This window comes from Astatotilapia calliptera, chromosome 19, assembly GCF_964374335.1.
Source record: "Astatotilapia calliptera chromosome 19, fAstCal68.1, whole genome shotgun sequence".
Lineage (NCBI taxonomy): Eukaryota > Metazoa > Chordata > Actinopteri > Cichliformes > Cichlidae > Astatotilapia > Astatotilapia calliptera.
The window spans coordinates 29513679-29531426 of NC_137440.1; the positions used below are offsets into that span (position 1 = coordinate 29513679).

A 17748-nucleotide genomic window follows, 5' to 3' on the forward strand; every position below is an offset into this window, starting at 1 on the left:
ACGCGAACGGCACAGCACAGCATAGAGCAGACAAGATGGGCACAGGCTAAATATAACAGTCTCACTTTTATCACCTTCACCACGTACGGGCCAGCTCGTCTGCCCACATATAACAGTGGTTTTATAACTGCACATGCATTTCTTTAAACACAACATACTGTGGGTCAGTTGTTATGTACAGTTTTATTTACAACTGAAAAACTCAGCAATGAAATCAACTTATGCACATTTCGTTATCTGTTTGGTATAATGCATAAATTGTGTATGCTCTATTGATTGCCATATATACATTAATGGCTTGCTCCATCAACATGACAACACTGACATAATTCTAAGTGGTAGCACATTTTTTAAACTTTTACTATGTATAAACATATGTTCTGTTACACTGTACATGAATTAACAGTCCAGAAGGCAGATATTTAAATATCAATATTTACATTCATGCATCCATCATTTCTCTCATATAGGTACATGGTGGGGTTTACTGTTAGCTAATACCTGTGCATTTTTAAATGCAAGTATGTGTTTTTTTTTAAATCCCCCTCTATTTTCCACAGTTTAGCCAATATCTATACTTAACTGACAGCCACAGAGTACAGCCCACTCTCACTGAGTACACTCATCTGCATGCACGCTCACAGACAGACAGACACACACACTCATACACACGCACATGCATGCCCGCACAGACACACGCAGATTTAGTGTATTAAAGAAAAAAAAAGAAAAGAAAGCAGAGCAGCGTTGAGTGATGCTCCAGTTCAGCTCAGTTGTGTTTTTCCAGCGGGGATGAGAAGGATGCCTGTGACAGCACTGAGTCACACACATCCTTGATGAGGCCATCCTCTGTGCAACCTGATCTCTAGCTATTGGCTAAGTCTCCTGTCTCTCGCCAGTCACAAGGTCAGCTCTGGGCTCATGTCCCCTGTTTCTATAGTGATGGGCTAAGCCCTTCTTGACAGATAGAAAAATGAAGATTGTCACGTCCAGACAAAACACGCCGGAAGCCATCCAGCTGACCACGGGACATTGGACAACAAGATTTAACTGGACGACAGGGAGAGCAGGTTTAACTTGTAGAGGTGCTTGCACTGAGCGAACAAATCGGAAAGTCGGGACTGGCGTGTGATGCAGGACAGGAGTATTGTTCGGGTAACACACATTCACAAAGATCACATAGGACATAATGGAGGCCCCTGACTTTTTTAGCTGAAGTCTCAGGGAAACAGAAGAGGATATCAAACACCCAGAGACAAAACAACTGATACCAAAACTCTTTGCAGAGCAAGCGCGTTTTCTGCATCAGTGTCTCAACAAACCGACAGCCGGCTTAAAGCATTGGTGCATCACAAATGAATTATATGATCTATAAATTATTCACTTAGAAAACAGAGCTCTCAAGAAATAAGATGAATTTGTCAAGATGTTCAAGATTTGAAAAGATGTGAGTAACTTACAAGACCGTTGTTTTTCCCTTTTAAGTAGAAAAATAAATTCAAAGATAGACAAGTAAATAAATAGAGGAAATAAATACATGGATGACTGAAATATATATATATTACATTGAGCCTTCTGTAGCCTGTTTTGGCATGGCGAAATAACCAGAATGTCCCATGTTGATGTTTCTGCTCCTCCTTTGTTTATATGGATTTCTTTAAATTGCATAGTCAGAGGAATCCACATCTCAGAGCCAGGACCGGCAGCAACATCGTGTTTCTCACAAAGCATCTGTCTCAAAAATGGAGGGGAAAAAAATGGACAGTGCGAGGGTTGGAATATAAAAAAATGTTGCATTCTCTGTAAAAACTGCATGCATGTTATTTGTTGTGTGTGATGGGCTGTCTTGTCTGGCTGCCCGTGGGACTGCAGGGCTGCTGTATTGTCTGTTGTTCCATTGCAGATGTCAACAGTGCGTGAGGTCTGGATCTGCAGCAGACTGGCAGACAGTCCCTCTCCAGCCGGCAGCCAACCAGCCTGTCAGCAACACTTGCTGTTACTAAGAGCATAATGTTCAGCTTGCTGTGCCACTTTCGACACCGTGGGGGGTTGTGGATCTTTCTCTGTGTCCTTTCTGTCTTGATTTTTTTCCCCCCGTCGATCTTTTTAGCTTTTCTCGAGGTGAATGGTGTCTTCAGTCCGGGCAACGTGCCAGGCAAAGAGGGGAGTTTTACCAATCTGAAAACCTGGGGTGAAACCCACTCGCATTCATTCAAGGTGAGAGGGAACTGTTGTAGTCAGGATAAGGTGAGCGACAATGGTGATGTCACTTCATGTTTACCAGGACAGTCTATACCACAGTGTTGTTTGTACCCATGGCCTTCTTGTTACGGATGCTCATGGCATACTCCCCACGACTTGTCCCGTTCTCTTCTTTTCGGAGTGGTTTCCTGTGAATAGACATTTTTACAAAGTGAGGATGAATTCCTTGATCAAAAAAACAAAGCAAAATGGCACTACATTCATCCATAGCTAAAGGCCATGCCATTAAACAGAGTTTGTGGACTGCTGACCTACAGACTGATTTGATTTCTGAAGCTGCTCTGGGTGGATATGCTGCTCTCAGCAATCCCTTCTAATAAGCTCAGTGTTTAAAGGTCAATTTTGCAAGGAGACAGAAGGAAAAGATACATTGCAGCACATGGCATAAGGCAATTACCTACTATGACTGGGAGATGCAATCTTCTCTTCTAAGTAATGTATGTGTAGCTGTCAAAACAACTTGGGAATGACATCGATACACAACCTCCTGGGAAATTCCTTCTTAAAAACCGGTTGCGCTGTAATGCTCGATCTTTGCTCTAGTGCAAAAGAAAACAGCAGCACATGATCCCCTTGCTGCAAGACCAAGGGTTCGCCTTAAAACACTACAGCTGGCTAAGCAAAAGGGAGGATGGGGCCTCCCTGACCTCAGATATTATTATTTTGCAGCGCAGATGAGAGCAATAATATGCTGGTGTAACCAATCATACACTGCCCAATGGAAAACCATTGAGGAACAAATGCTGTCTATACCTATTCAGGCAACTCTAGCTGACAATAACTTACAAACCTATATAAAAAATACTGATAACATGTGGGTGAAAAGGACCCTTAAAACATGGAGAACTATTATAAAGGAATATAAACTCGAGACCAATATTACAGTTCTTAAATGGTGTGCTTACAACTCAGAGTTCAAACCTAATGAACTGGATTCTAGATTCAAGGACTGGACAGGTAAGGGCATAACAGCCCTGTGCAGTATAATGAAGGATGGAAAATTGTTCAGCTTTGACATGCTTAGAAAAACATTTTCATTAGAAAAAGAAGACTTCTATCGATATCTGCAGTTAAGGCACTATGCCGACACGAAGATGAGAAACGTAACAATGATAAACACACGCTTGATGGAACTGTTTATAAAAAGCTATAACTCAGAAACTATTGATAGAATTGTATCATGTCTCTATAAGGGTCTAATGGATTTGAAACCACATTCGACTTCATATATTAGAACAAAATGGGAGAAGGAAGGAGGGATAAAAATATTAGAGGAAGAATGGACGGCAATATGGAGATATCAGTGGATGTGTACCAGCTCACAAAAGTGGAGGGAATTTGGCTGGAAGTGTCTAATTAGATACTTTATAACACCTTCTCAGAAGTCTCATGATGATGATAACCCCCCTGCTTGTTGGAGGAACTGTGGAAATCAAAGTGCAAATCATTACCATATTTTCTGGGACTGCTCAATCTTGAGGGATTATTGGAGAGAAATACATAATGCCTTACAGGATATCTTTAAACGTGAAATATCTCTCGAGAGTAAGACTATGTTCTTTGGATATATACCTCAGGAATGGCCTAAATATGATAAACATTTAATAAATATTTTATTGGTGGCCTGTAAAAAGAATATCACCAGAAAATGGTTATCCCCAGAGAGCCCAAACATAAGTACAGGGATGGAAATCACAATGGAAATTTATAACATGGAAAAGATAACAGCTTCTGTTAACCACAAGCTGGAGAAATTTACATCATATTGGGAAAACTGGGTTAAATATATCACGCCTCATAGGCCAGATTTTACTATTACAAACCAATAATTATGATGTATGTATATATATTTATAGGATCACCCCATACCAACACATCCGTGTTTTTTTTTGTTTTTTGTTTTTTTGTTTCTTTTTTTTTTGTTTTGTTTTGTTTTGTTTTTTTTTCTCTTTTCTTAGGTTTGTTAGTTTTGTTTTTTGTTTTTTGATTTTCGGATTATGTGATGGTTTCAATTACTTCTATCGTTGTAAGTATTCTTCCCTTATGACTTGGATGTAAATTAAAATACTATTTCAGTATTTAAGGCAGATAACCTAAGTATGAAGAATGCTTACATGATGTACATACTGTGAATGCCTGCTTTTGAAACCTTAATAAAAATATGAATTAAAAAAAAAAAAATGATCCCCTTGCTGCTACTGGTCTGTGAAGAGCAGGATCATTCAATATAGCTCTTTTCATGTGCTCCTTGATGCCTTTGTGGTTATTATATTTGTCCAGTGTACTGTGGCTTCCCCCTCAGCTGCCCTCCCCTGCCCGGGTTTATGTAACTCAGAGACAGATCTGAATACAGTTAGTACAGTCATTGTCCCACTCAACACTGTACAGTGCCTTCACTAGCACTGAGAACCCTTGAGCTACATCTAAGCTCAATATCTCCCCTCCTCTCCTCTCCTGGCCCCTGAAAGCCCGGGCTGGCCGGCACAACTTCAACAAACATTCAGTCCGGTCCAGCACAAATCTTTTTCCTTTCTCGGGCATCGTGCCGGGAAGGAATCGTGCAGACAGGGAGTCCTTGCAGGGTGAAATGAGCTCATACATGACATAATGCAATCCAATACAAAAGCTCTGGAAGAAGAAAGCACTCAGTGTGACTTGTGAGGATTAGCTTCTTGTTGAGAACTGAAGAGGGTACTTTTAAAAGGACTATGGAACATTTTAAAAACAACAATGTGTGAAAGTTGAACTCATGAATAATAAAACACACCGTTGCTTAAGACTGATGGCATTGTGTATTGGAAATTACGGAGATATGGTTTTAATGGTGTTATCATATCCAGAGACTTAAAACGCAACCAGTAATGAATCCAGACCTCTGACAAGATCTCATTAAAAAGTTAACATTACTTGGAGGTCTAATACACCTGATAGCATTTCTTTCCCTCCGTGCACAGGATTTTGCTGAATCATTATCACACCAAGTCTTTCAATATGCCTTAAGGATATTTTTCTGTAATACTAGCAATATTTATACGATTCTTTCTTGGTGAGGTGTCAGTATGAAAAATGATCTGCCAGGGTTTTTTTTTTTTTTTTTTTGCACCACTCAATATTTATAATTCTTGTGCTGTCATCTCAGTCTGTCAGCTGTCTCTTTGGGATGCTCCCACGCACTTTGACCGATCACATTTTTGCCACACCTGTTAAACAACCGTCTTGCCGCTGTCAGATTTTGAAAAATGCTCCCGTCTCGGCTGTTTTTCAGCTGTCACTTCAGCGCAGAGCTTAACCTCGACCCATCTGCCTCCCGTGCTCGCCGGCATTAGCCATAAAATCCTGCTCGGCTTGACTCCGTCCAGTTTTTACACAAGTTACTCTGATCTGCAAAGTCAGTATCAGGATCTTTAAACATTTTAAAGGGTTTCCATTCAAAGAAACAAAAACTACAATAGGGTGTAAATATGAAAGTCTTTGAGAATCCCCCACCTCACATTTTTAACTACTCTAACAGGGTGGCTTTATCATACTGTGTCTCTTCCACTAGTTTAAAATTTGTGAGTTCACAACATGTATTTTATAGAGAACTTTTAATATAGTGCCATCATTGAGTCAGACTAACTTAGGTTCATTATTATGAGGGTGTGTGTGTTAATAAGAAGAAGGGAGGGAGATTTTACTGACTTTTAACGGAGCTTTTATACCTGAAAAGTGATTGGGAATTTCTGTGTAGATACTTTGGAGGGCCATGCAGAAGCTGATCAACATTATGTGCGAACATTATACTTTCCAGAAAAAAAACTTTTAAACAAAACACAACAGTATGACTAAGACTTCCTGTGGGACTCCAGTGTCACCTGGGAGGGGTCATTTGGGTGAACACAACTGGGACACATGCTGGCCATGTAGAGCAGATGCTGCTTGCTGTGTCCCTGTGAGACCAGGGGAAAGCCTGAGAAAAGAAACTGTCCAGCCCCGGGGTGGAAACACTCTGATGTGGGGAGGGGGCGGTGGTCCCCACTGCTGCAGGGAAGGGATTTGGGATATACCAGTTTTACAGGTCTGTATTAATCTATTAATCACTGCTGCCGCCTGAGGGAGAATGTACAAAAACAGCAACAGTTACTCACACAAAACAATATGCTAGACACAATTATATCTGTCCCACAGGGAGGATGGAGGAGGAATCTCCCAAAGTCCAGCCAACATAGACTCTATAACAACATTAGCCTCAAACATTTCTGGAGTCCAGTTACAGAAAACTATGATAAGAGTTAAACAGACCTGTGGGTGTTGGGACAAAGTAAGATTTTTCCCTTTGGTTCCTACAGCAACAGATGAAACTACATAAACAAAGGATGTTGCTGTAAGACATGACAAAACAAAAAGATAAACCAGCTTTGACGACGGTGCAATAAAACAATGTCCACACTTATCCACGGACGTTGCCACATTTTTATGTAGGAATATCTGATGGTATTCCTATTCTTACTTCTGTAGCAGACTGATAGTTTTATATCATACTTTTTTTTAATAAGTCAGTGACTGTGGCTGGGATGTCCACAGTATCATTTGGAAAAACACTGAACACAAATTTATGATGAACAGTTTTCATTCATTTCATTTACGTGAGTTTGTGTGCGTGTGTGTGTGTGCTCTTCCTGGAAGCTCTGTTCTTACCTGTTTAATATACGAGCCTGTTTCAGCTTAGACCTCAAACCTTTATGTGAAAGCAACTCCTCCTTCACGTTAAATATCGACAGTAGTAACGGGAACTGAGTCTCCAGCAGTGCCCTCCTTGGAGGAGGGCCATCGCGTGAGTAGCATGCTCATGTTTTAAAGTTTCACTATGAATTCATCCACCAGGATCGGACTCCAGAGGTGGAGACTGGACTGTGATGTTCTGAGAAACTACAGGGAAAATCTGAACCTTCTACACTCACATTGTAGCTTTTAGCTACATCAACACAATGTTCTCTCACCACCTGCCTTGCTTCGTCCTCTTCCCCAAAATGCAATTGAAGTTGAAAGGCTCCACACAGTGGAGGAGATCCAGAACGCATTGCAGATGCATATGTGCAAGTGGACGGAACAGGAGCCATTTAAAATTAGCACTGGAAGTAGTCCAGAGCAGAGATGGCTCTAAAGCGGACTGCTGCTATGATTTTAATCAGTGACGTGTTTTGCTTTTTATGGGTGGAATCACAGAGCTTTTTTAATGTCCCTCATTATATTTGGTGCAGCCAGTTAAATTTAAGATAAAAAGGAGTTTTATTCTAAGTCACAACTGAATTGTGTTGAAAACGGATGAAAAAGCAATTAACAGAAGTCTGGCATGTCTCGATGATTCCACATGAGATTTAGCAAGTAAGAGAACAAGACAGGATCTCTGTGCTGTTCGACACCGGTGAGCTACAGATTCCTGGAAGCCGCTTCGGCCCTGTTTATTTTTCTCAGGATGTAATCTCCGCACTGACTGACCATGTCGCTTTGGGCCACCACACAGGGCAGAGCACTGGGGCCTCAAGCCGACCTCTGCCCGGGCCTTCAATAATAGATGCCATGCTGTTGACACGTAGCAGGTGGCAACACAACACTTCACAGGTTAGATGAATATTTCATATCAAAGCTGTGCAATCACAGCGCACATTGCTGTTTGAAGTTTGGGGAATGCATGATGGTGAAATTAGGACATGCGTTGGGCTGTTTACAATTACTCCAGCCATCTGGAAATTAGAGTAACATGGTATGGTTCAAAGCAAACGCATTACAAAACAGACTGTAAAAGTCTGTCACCGGTTTTGATGGTGCCGGTTTAGCGATTTCGAAAATAAAACAAAGGGAGATTAATGATGTGTGAGCAAATATTGTAGCATTTTCCGTTTCGGTTTTTTGAGTATTTTGGATGTTCTGTGTTACCCTTGAAAAGGACCAGCTGGGATGCATTATCTGTCTTTGAACAAGCCTCCCTGAGCGGTAAGTGATTGGGAAAAGCATCTAGCTTCATTAGTCAGTTGGTCTGAGTTTTATTTGTTTTGGCGCCTTGGATGGCTGACAGCCTGGACTGCAGTATCATCTCTTTTGCTTTGGATGGTACAGCAACACTGAAAAGCAGCGTGTGCCTGAATCCTCCTCTCTGTGCTTGCACACCAGCCTCTCTGGTGCTGTGGACTCTGAATAGGATTGTGTGGAAGTGTTCTTTTTTTTCTCCTTTTCAGTCCCGCTTGCTTCTGACAGATGACTGGCAAGCAAAGATTACAAAAAATAACAAAAGGCCAGGAGGGCTGGGACCTGCAGTGCTCGCTCTTCCACTGTCTGTAATGCTTGGGCCTTGGCCCTCGTCCAGCTGATTTTCATTGGGAAAGCCCGGAGCACTGAGCTGGGAGGGCTATATATAACCGGGCTGTGTTTTTCTCACTGACAAACCCTTTTTCACACTGTTATTGACTGAGATGCTGAATTACTGCCTTCGCTCGCTTTGGTAGACAACACTTTATCTGTCCTTTTTGGCTGTGTTGTTTCCTCTCCTTTCCCCTCTGGAACGATGGATGATTAAAGAATCCAAGACAAATGCTAAAGCAGTCACATCTTTCCCTGGACCGCTCTGCTACTGGCTTTGACTAATGAATGTCTAATGAGCCTAGTCTGGACCTGTGTATATTCCCTTCTCATTCTGAGTAGAGGGCAGCTTGGCGTGGCACAAAGTCTGCAGTCTAGAGCCCACAGAGCTTCAGGACATGACCTGCTTGCATGTATAAAAGATGTGGCCTGCGACTGAATGACTGCGCAAATTAATTCATAAATAATGACTTGTGTTTGGGGCTAGAGCCCATATTGCAACAACACTTTCCTACCACTGCTGCATTAAAAAAGGTGCCCCTTGGCTACACAGGGGGCTGGAGAATTGCCATAATGAATTCCTGAGCCAACCGCCCATTAATTCCGCTGCCTGACTTTGCCTATTTGTTGTTTAAAGAAAGGCGAAATAGAGTTCTGCTGAAGAAAGCCATATCTGGCATGCAGGCTTAATATAGTCCCATAAATATAAGAAGGTAGGATACTAGATCTTTTTAAATACATATGCATAAAACATAGAAGTAGCTTCTTGATTTAATGCCTAATTCTGCACACATGGCATTCTCACGTGGTTAGTTGTGGACTGTGAAACACGCCAAGATGATGAATGAGTGCGTGTAAAGATATTGTGTGTTTGTGGATGGGTGCATGCAAGTATCCTTTACAAACCTGGCACGATTCAGATGTGACTATTTTTGAAATATCTGTGAACATTAAGGGAACGTCGGAGTGCACGTGTGATACCGTGCTGCCTGAACGGCATCAAGAGAATTGGGTCTGGTTGTGCCGCAGAGTAAAACCTCACACAGACTTTTTTTTAAAATAAGCCAAATGTGGAAAATGCTGCAACAGCAGTGTGTTGGGATTCCTTTGCTTGGCTCTTGCTTTCACATTTATGAATCCAGCTGCCATTCTAGGATGCTTCAGACTTTTATGGGAATCAAAATCAATAGAGCATTGTTATGTCATTTTGCACTTCAGCAAATTAATTCAGCATATAGGATATTTCTGCTTGACTCAATGTAGTGGATATTTACAACCCACCTAACCTCTGACCTCAGTATGACCTAGGGGGGCAATGGCATAACTCTAACAAAAAGGCAGGACACTTATTAGAGTACCCCACATGTCTATTTACCCGCCTGTCTCAATCTGTGACTGACTTCTACTTAAGTTAGTCCTCATTTTAAAATAATTTGGAAATATGCGAGGTTTTAATTACAATGTTAAACAAACAGAATTAAACATGTTAGGGTGGCTTCTTACCTCTTGATAGCTTTGTAGCAGATGATGATAGCTGAGAGGAGGAAGATAAGTGAGGCACAGCCCACCGTTCCGAGAACTACGATGTCCATCTCCATCCACCACGGCCTCCACAATTGCACCTTGGGCTTTTCCACTTAGAAACAGAGTGAAAGGGGCAGCAAGGAGAGAGAGGTGTAGATACAGAAGAAGACAATAAACACAATACATTAAAAAAGGTAAGCGCATTATGAAAAATGCATTAATTATATTTACACTTAAGCCACAATGCTGACTTGTGTTTTGCATTTTGATCCTTAGTAAGTGGCTTAACTTTTAAACAACACAATAGTGAAAGAGAAACAAGACGATTTCTCTCCTCTGCTCTTTTTGTGCTGGGATGCATTCGTGTCCTCACCCGTTCTTTAGGTCTTAGGTGCAACGTTCAAAGATATCCAACCCGACACCATGAATCATTTAAGGTCCTGTCAGCCTTCCCTACACCAGCACTCTTGTCCACACCAATTACTGTTGCAGGAACCTCCTGCTCTTTCCACATTAGAGTCGTGGAGTAAGATCACTCACCAGGAATGTTGTATAACATTGTGTGCATCAGCATCTTCGTATCTGTATTGCAGAACTTCTCTCGCCTCGTTTTGCAGCATCCTGTGCTCTCCCACCGTCTTTAAATCAGGTTTGTCATGAGCATATCTACCTATCATTCAAGGAGAAAATACCCTGTTTGCTACATAAAATAACAAGCTCCTCCTGCATGTAGAGGATTTTAGTTATGAATGAGACGAATGGGCTTACACCATAGCAACAAATACTCCTGAGTAATGCTGAAGACTATTTTTCCAACACAGCCCATTTCTACAGAGCAAATAAAAAGGTATGGCTCTCCCTGGTACAGCACACCACATCATAAGTCACTGTGAATTTAAAAGCCCCTCTCAGCCAAACTTCCATTTTAATCCTTCGTTTTGTCAACGGCTGTAGGATTTAATTCAGTCAGTGGTAAGGATCTACTTTATTGTGATAGAGCACAGTCCTATCAAGGGACCTCAGATACCATTTTTAGCACGCAGACACTTCTTTAACTGTGCCAATTTTTCCTCAGTTTTATTAGACTTTTATCTGATAGATGTGGTCCCGGCCATTGTCCCAGTTTTCATGTTAGCTGTGCATATTCATTGGATTTTAAAGACGACAGTTTAAAGCACATTTTCAGCTCAAAGTGCTCTGCAAATTGGGCTGCTGAATGAATATTTAGATAATTATGCATGAAAAATGTGATGACAAAAAAAAAACTCCCTTTGAATCAAATATTAATAGTGTCTCCACCCACTGCAAACATATGTGTGCAAAGATAAAAAGAAATGAAGATTGATCCGCTTATCTTATTAACATGACATTTTGCTGTTTTTTTATTTGGTTGTTGTTGGAGGGATAAGATCTTGTGGAGGCAGCACTCAGAGGTCTGAGCTTGTATTGGCCGAAGGCCCACCTTCACTTGCAGTCAGATGGTTGTGGCAGGATTCATGCAGTGACCTTGACAACAATCACAGAAGAGTCTATAACTCTCGATTTGTAGGTAACTCACATGGTGAGTCAGGGGGAAAAGGAGGTCCATTTGCATTGACCAGACAGGAAAAGAACACATTGAAGCTGATTGATTAAAGTCCTTCCACTGCTTCGTGATTAAGTATCCCCCCTCCTTGTAATACGAAGGGCTCAGGATGAGTGATTCTAAAGAATCACAGTAATAGCTGCATCATCAGCAAAACACCTGTCCCATATTTCAGCACTGTTCATTATGGTGCCTGAGATGAAATACAAATCATATCAACTTTCAGCAAGCAGGCCTGTTAAATATGTTCGCCTTTTGCTCAATAGATTTAGCACCTCAGAGTGAGACGAAAGAGGAAGGTGAAGGGGAGCGCTGCCACAACAGGCGCTGGAGCGACACAGATATCCAAGCTTGTTGTGTATGAGCACTAACACGCACGCACACTTATTGCCGCCAGCTCGACTTCAAAACAAAGCTGGAACTACTGGGCTGGATCATTAGCCCCTTATCTCTAACAAATTATAGCTAATTTAATTAACTCATCTGTCTTTTAATCAGGGGTTCTCCAGGGGGAAACCCTACCACTGAACCACTGAGCTTGGCAGCCCAGCAGGCATAGATTTCACAGGCAGCCGGGTACTCCCCAGGGTCAGACCCAGTATATATTAGTCTTGTGTTCAGCTGTCAACATCCTGCTGGCTCTAACACACGCACAAACACAAGAGTGCAAAATTACACCCGTGCACGAGCACTCACACGTTAATCTCAACTGGTTGATGGTGCATTTTCCCCGTGTACATAAATGGAAACACTTCACGTCAAAACAGTTTCTTCAGACTAGCCACTTGCCCGACACCTGCGCCTGGCTAGGAACAAGATCCAACTGTGGGCTGAGAGCAAACAGACTGAGACGGACTTGAAGGGAGACAGCTGTGAAAGGTTGGAGGGTGAGCTGGAAGCCTTACCTGTGGTGCCCAGTAGCCGCGGGGGCGGCGGTGGAGGCGGCGGCGGTGGAAGTGGAGGGTATCTTCTACAGTGGCATGCCAGCTGGCACTGTTCACTAACTTTCTCCGCCACAGTCCGTGAGCATGACCTCTGGAGCTCTCCCTTATGGTGAGAGAAAAAAGAGACAGAGGGAGAGAAAGAGAGATTGAAAGGACTGAGGCTGTGTCCCTTAGTGCATTACTCAGAAGTACCATCAGCACAACACTGTGCAGCACAAATGGAGATGCTTGAATACTCAGCAGCCTCTTAGTTTGCAGCACTGTGGATATCCTCTCAGCATTCCTTTCATATCGCAGCTCCAGTGTTGTTGTCACTGGGGCTACTGTGTATGTAGTACATGTAAAATAGTATCACATATATGGCTGCAGCCCGCTCCCTGTAAGAAACCACCCACCAACAGAGTGGGCAGCAGGCTGCCCCGAGGAGTGTGCGTGGGTGGACTTGGAAACTCAAGCAGATCACATTACACATGAACCCTGGCAACACTGCGTGCGCGTGAACAACTGCTCACCACTATCTGTAGGCAGCAGCATGGGGCAGAGGTTAGAATACTCATCACTAACATATGCCTGCTGCAGGGATCCTGGTGGGATAACTGAATGTTGTTATCATATAAACACAGTTGGTTACTCCGTGTTCCCACAACAAAAAAGCAGAGTGCCTCTGTGTGTACCTGGGCATAGCTGCATTTCTTATGACCTCCTGCAAACTCACTACACACACCTGCCTGCCAGCATTCCCTCAACACAGGTGTGCTCTGGAGCGGTGATCCCACCAAGTGTAAGCTGGTATTATATGGCAATGCATCTTAAAGAGCACACAAGTTACTTGGAAAAGGTTATTAGCTCCACAGCTCTTATCCATAGTCCATCAGTAAATGAAACTCAAGTTACATCAGTGTAACCTCTTCTCATGCGTAAATTGTCAAGTGGCGCGCCTGAACGTGATCCTTACCTGGCACGAGAGTAACAACAGTGAGAGAAGGCAATGACCGAAGAAAAAAGGCCAAAAACTTAAAGTAAATGGCATTAGATCTTGGCACAGCATTCCTCTTGCGCTGTTCTCGAAGATACTAGGCAGCGTTTCCAACAAATGAATGCAGTATACATAGGCTTGAACTGTTTGGGAAATAACCATCCACCCTATCCAGTTCAGCGGCGATATCTGTGACAGGCGTCTCCAGAAATAGTTTATGCCACAATCATTTTCCTCTTGAAATCCCGTTGTCGATAGCATAGGACAGGCGAGCCGGTGGAATGAGTGGCAAATCTCGATAATTCACATCTCGAAAGTAGTTTTTTGCTTTCTGGCACTCAGATAGCGACCTGAATCACGCCGCTACTCCGTGCAATGTGAGGGCGGTAGATGCCCGTACCTTACATCCCTCCTCGGCTGCAAGCATGAGCGCAAATGGACCACTCAAGCCATCGAAGTTGAAGGAAAAAACGAACCGAGAGAGATCCTCGGGAATATCGAGTAGTAGGATTCCTTGCAATGGCATCACACATCCCCTCTCAACTTATCTAAGCTGAGCACTGTATGGGCGAGTCCGGAGGGCAGAGCCGAGGGTTAAAGTGATGCATCCTCCTCTGTGCCAAAATACGGCGGGCTGTTTTATACGGGAGCATCACCACCGCGCACTTGATGCAGCGCTCACATCAGCTCATCCTGACAACGTGTGCTCAAACAAATTCGCCTTCCGCTTCTTAAAAAGTCCCCCCAAAAATCAAAGAGGGAAGGGCATGTGGTTGTGAAGGCGTCGGTAATGTCAGCTGGGCTTTGTTTGTTTTGCTTTGTTTGCTTGTTTATGTCTGTGTTTGATTTTTTTCCTTTTTTTTTTTTTAATAATAATAATAATGGCCCAGGCAGAAAGTATAGCCCACAATGCGTGGAGGCGAGTCTGTAAAGATGACGCGTACTAGAGCAAATTAAAGTCAAGTGGAAAGCTAGGGAGAGAGAGTGCAAGACGCCTACCGACTGAAAACACTGCCATGCCCGTGTTTGATGTGCTGTGTGCCTGCGAGAACACTCTCTGGTCCAGTGTCCCAAAGTAGGCTGAGATAAACAATACTGATGTAACCTGGCATTTACTGCTAATGCTCGACAACCCGGTCAATTATAACAGTTTCAAAAATACGAATGGGCTTATTGTAAAACATTAGTTTCTTCTTGTTATTATTGCTGTCATCACAACACCTTTGACCCACACTGATGTCGTTTATAAGAAGTGATGCTGCGGGGCAGAGTGCAGAGAATCAGACTATGCAGTGGGTAGTTTTTAAGAGCTCAGTTGCATAATATTGTTGGTGGTCTTCACTAGGGACAGTTATGAAATTACCTCAGAGCCCTCAGTCGGTACTAGAAAGCCAACGTGACATTCACTTGTTGTAACAGCTGATTGACAGGTAAGGAATAAAATCCAGAGTGTTCTTGGTGTCACTAGGGAGCCAGAGCTAATACATTTTTTAACCACATTAAATGATTTATTGATCAGCTGGTTCTCTAGTGCTGATGCATTACCTACTTGATCAGAGTTTCAGAGCTGGAAGATGATGTAATGACTGTAGCCTGGTCAAACCTCTCACCCCTCAGGATTTTCAGCTGTTTAAAGGAGGTCTGTCTCACATTTTAAAGACCTCATTATGTGACAAACCATTTTGTAGTACTTGAATAATCCCCACACATCTTCTTGCAATCTCAAGAGATCTTTGCAACTCTTTAAAAATCACCTTTCTTTGCTCGTGCAGTGCACAAACCTGCCTCCCAGCCTGTGTGTGATTTTCATAGCTAATTCATGTTTCATAAATCTCCAATCTACCGTGGCGCCCATGTGACTTGTCTTTTGCTTGGGAGAACTGCCTGCAGTTTAAAATAACAGAAGTGACAGCCAATTGTGTCAAAGCCTGTTCATACCAAATAACATCTAAGCCGAGTATTTAAACAACTTTGGATTAAGATCAGTGGATTCAGCATCTAGCCTTAAAGCCTTGTTGTTGCAGCCGAGCATTTATCACATGTCATGCCTACGAAAAAAGCTCTTCACGGGCAATAAAGAAGTGAGCTCATGCAAAGGGCCGTGAATTACTTTTAGAGTGGAAAATCCATAGCTGCTGTCAGGCTGTATTTGAAAATGCAGTGCAGTGCAGAGATTTTTCAGAGTTTTTGGAGGATAAAACCAGCCTGTATTTGGCATATGGTCTGGCTAGCAGTTCAGTCCATCCATCTCCCCTACAGTCTGTCCCAATATTGATTATCTGACAAGAGAAAAGCACTACATCCTCCTGTTTCCTTCCTGCTACCTCACCTCATTCCAACAAGCAGCAATTTGCCACAACATACATCACAGGCCTTTAAAACTCAGATAAGAAAACCTCTATGTAATTACTGTGGTCTTTCAGTCTTATCATCCTGCCAAGATACTTAATCTGCCTCTCTGTATTAAACAAAGAGCACCCCCAACATAATGTTTTTATCAGAACAAGAAAAAATAAGAAGACAAAAATCACAAGCCCTCTGTCATTGAAGGAAAACGTTTATATCAAATAAGCTTAAACGGGTTTTATTTGTATTATTCGTAGTTTTCTTGTATTACTTGTCCTTGTGTTATATCAGTGTGCAGGTATAACGTTAGATGTGTGCTGTATTCATGCTGGGCTGCATCATAGTAAAGGTAGATTGCCATCTAGTGGAAAAACCTGGCAACACATGACTTTAAACAGAGGTTATGTTGCTTATTGACACATTATTATTGGAGCTGGTGGAGATATTAAGCTTAGGTTTGTTATTTAAATTAGCCTGTACTGTGATAAAACAACTCCAATACCACTGGAATGATGTTTAAGATAAATAAATTCTGAGGAATATCAGAATACAGTTGATGACTTATTGGACAGTATTTTTCAGTGTACTACTTATTTTACATCTGCGCGTGGCTTTTTCCTAACTCTTTAGTAAGGGAAAATAGATACATCTTAAAAAAGAAAAAGCTTCTAGTTTTCTAGACACACACATGGACATGAATGACCGTATCTACTGGTACTTCTACATTTAGCTGTAGCTCCTATTCCCTGTTAAAGAAAAATATAATCTTTATGATTTTGCAAATTCTGCTGTGTTCTATGGGTACAGTTTTATTTTTAATTTCCCCGTCTCTGCGCCTGATCTTTGCTTTGTGCTGCTTTTACACTTTTTTCTCCCTTGCAGATCAAACAGTGTCATCTTATTGTAGTTATTTTTGAGCAAAGGCAAGAGGTAAGATACTTACCATAAGTTTCACTAATGGATGTGGGATGGGCAGCTTCCACAATGGAGGTAGCAAGATTACAGACGTATTAGAGCTCTGGGCTTCTTCTTATTGGGTTTAGGCAAAAATGGCAAAGATGATGATGGCTCTGTAGTTTGTTACAGAGGCACATAACACGTCTTGGCTGCAGGTTTTTTTCTGGGTTTGTTTGCATGCGCAGCAAATACATACAAATTAGGTGTATATCTTTGGCAGGAGTTAAAACGACCTCTTTGTTTCTGTTTTTCTATGATGGACAGCAGACACACTGATGCCACACCTTTTGCACCCATATAAACTGTATAAAGTGAACATAAATGTGCCAAGAGGTTCGTTTTCCTCCCACTCAGAACTTCTGTAAATAATAAATAAATAAATAAATAAATAAATTCAGCCACCACCCAGTATTTATGGATGCCACTATGCTTCCTCTTTCTCTTTCTCATTCTTCCTCACTTCAAAAGCACAGGAGTGGGGTGACAGGCCATGGGGAGGGGGGACCGCATTGTTAATTGGCCTTTTCAGCTGAACAGAGAGGTGAAGGGAGGAAGAAGAGATGAGGACAATAGAGTCCCACTGCCTCTTCAGAACAAGAGGGATGCGCCGTTAAAAAGATAGACCGGCCGATGCACACAGACCTGCAGCAGGGCTCTCCTCACACAACCCCAAACTAAGCGAATGAGGCAATTAATCATGTGGCCCGCAGCTAACCGAGTAAACGGTCTGTAGCCTCGATATAGACTGCGGATAGTTAAAAAAATTCTCTCCTGGCTCCATAGCATAGGGCTGTGTCAGGATTTGAGGCATGAGGTGT

The 17748-nt window shown here is 42.3% G+C and overlaps 1 protein-coding gene across 2 annotated transcripts; it reads right to left on the reverse strand.

The window, feature by feature from the left end:
• Positions 1-164: 164 nt before the first annotated feature.
• Positions 165-17063, reverse strand: prima1 (proline rich membrane anchor 1). 2 transcript variants are annotated; one of them, XM_080293676.1, is made up of 4 exons: positions 16917-17063; positions 12613-12754; positions 10102-10234; positions 165-2390 (listed from the first exon to the last, which is right to left on the reverse strand). In XM_080293676.1, exons 1-4 carry the CDS (start codon positions 16917-16919, stop codon positions 2291-2293), a joined length of 378 nt encoding a protein of 125 aa, XP_080149802.1. In that variant the 5' UTR covers positions 16920-17063; the 3' UTR covers positions 165-2290. The 2 variants fall into 2 exon arrangements, with proteins under 2 accessions (XP_080149802.1, XP_026008487.1); XM_026152702.2 differs by lacking the exon at positions 16917-17063 and adding an exon at positions 13607-14783.
• Positions 17064-17748: the final 685 nt, after the last annotated feature.

Bases quoted from the DNA above. Each gene is read 5' to 3' on its own strand.
- prima1 (XM_026152702.2), bottom strand. From the start codon at position 13,888: ATGCTATCGACAACGGGATTTCAAGAGGAAAATGATTGTGGCATAAAC. The intron at 10,235-12,612 runs GTAAGGCTTCCA...TCTGTTTCTAAG, and splicing joins GCGGCTACTGGGCACCACAG to TGGAAAAGCCCAAGGTGCAA. The intron at 2,391-10,101 runs GTAAGAAGCCAC...GTCTATTCACAG, and splicing joins TGCTACAAAGCTATCAAGAG to GAAACCACTCCGAAAAGAAG.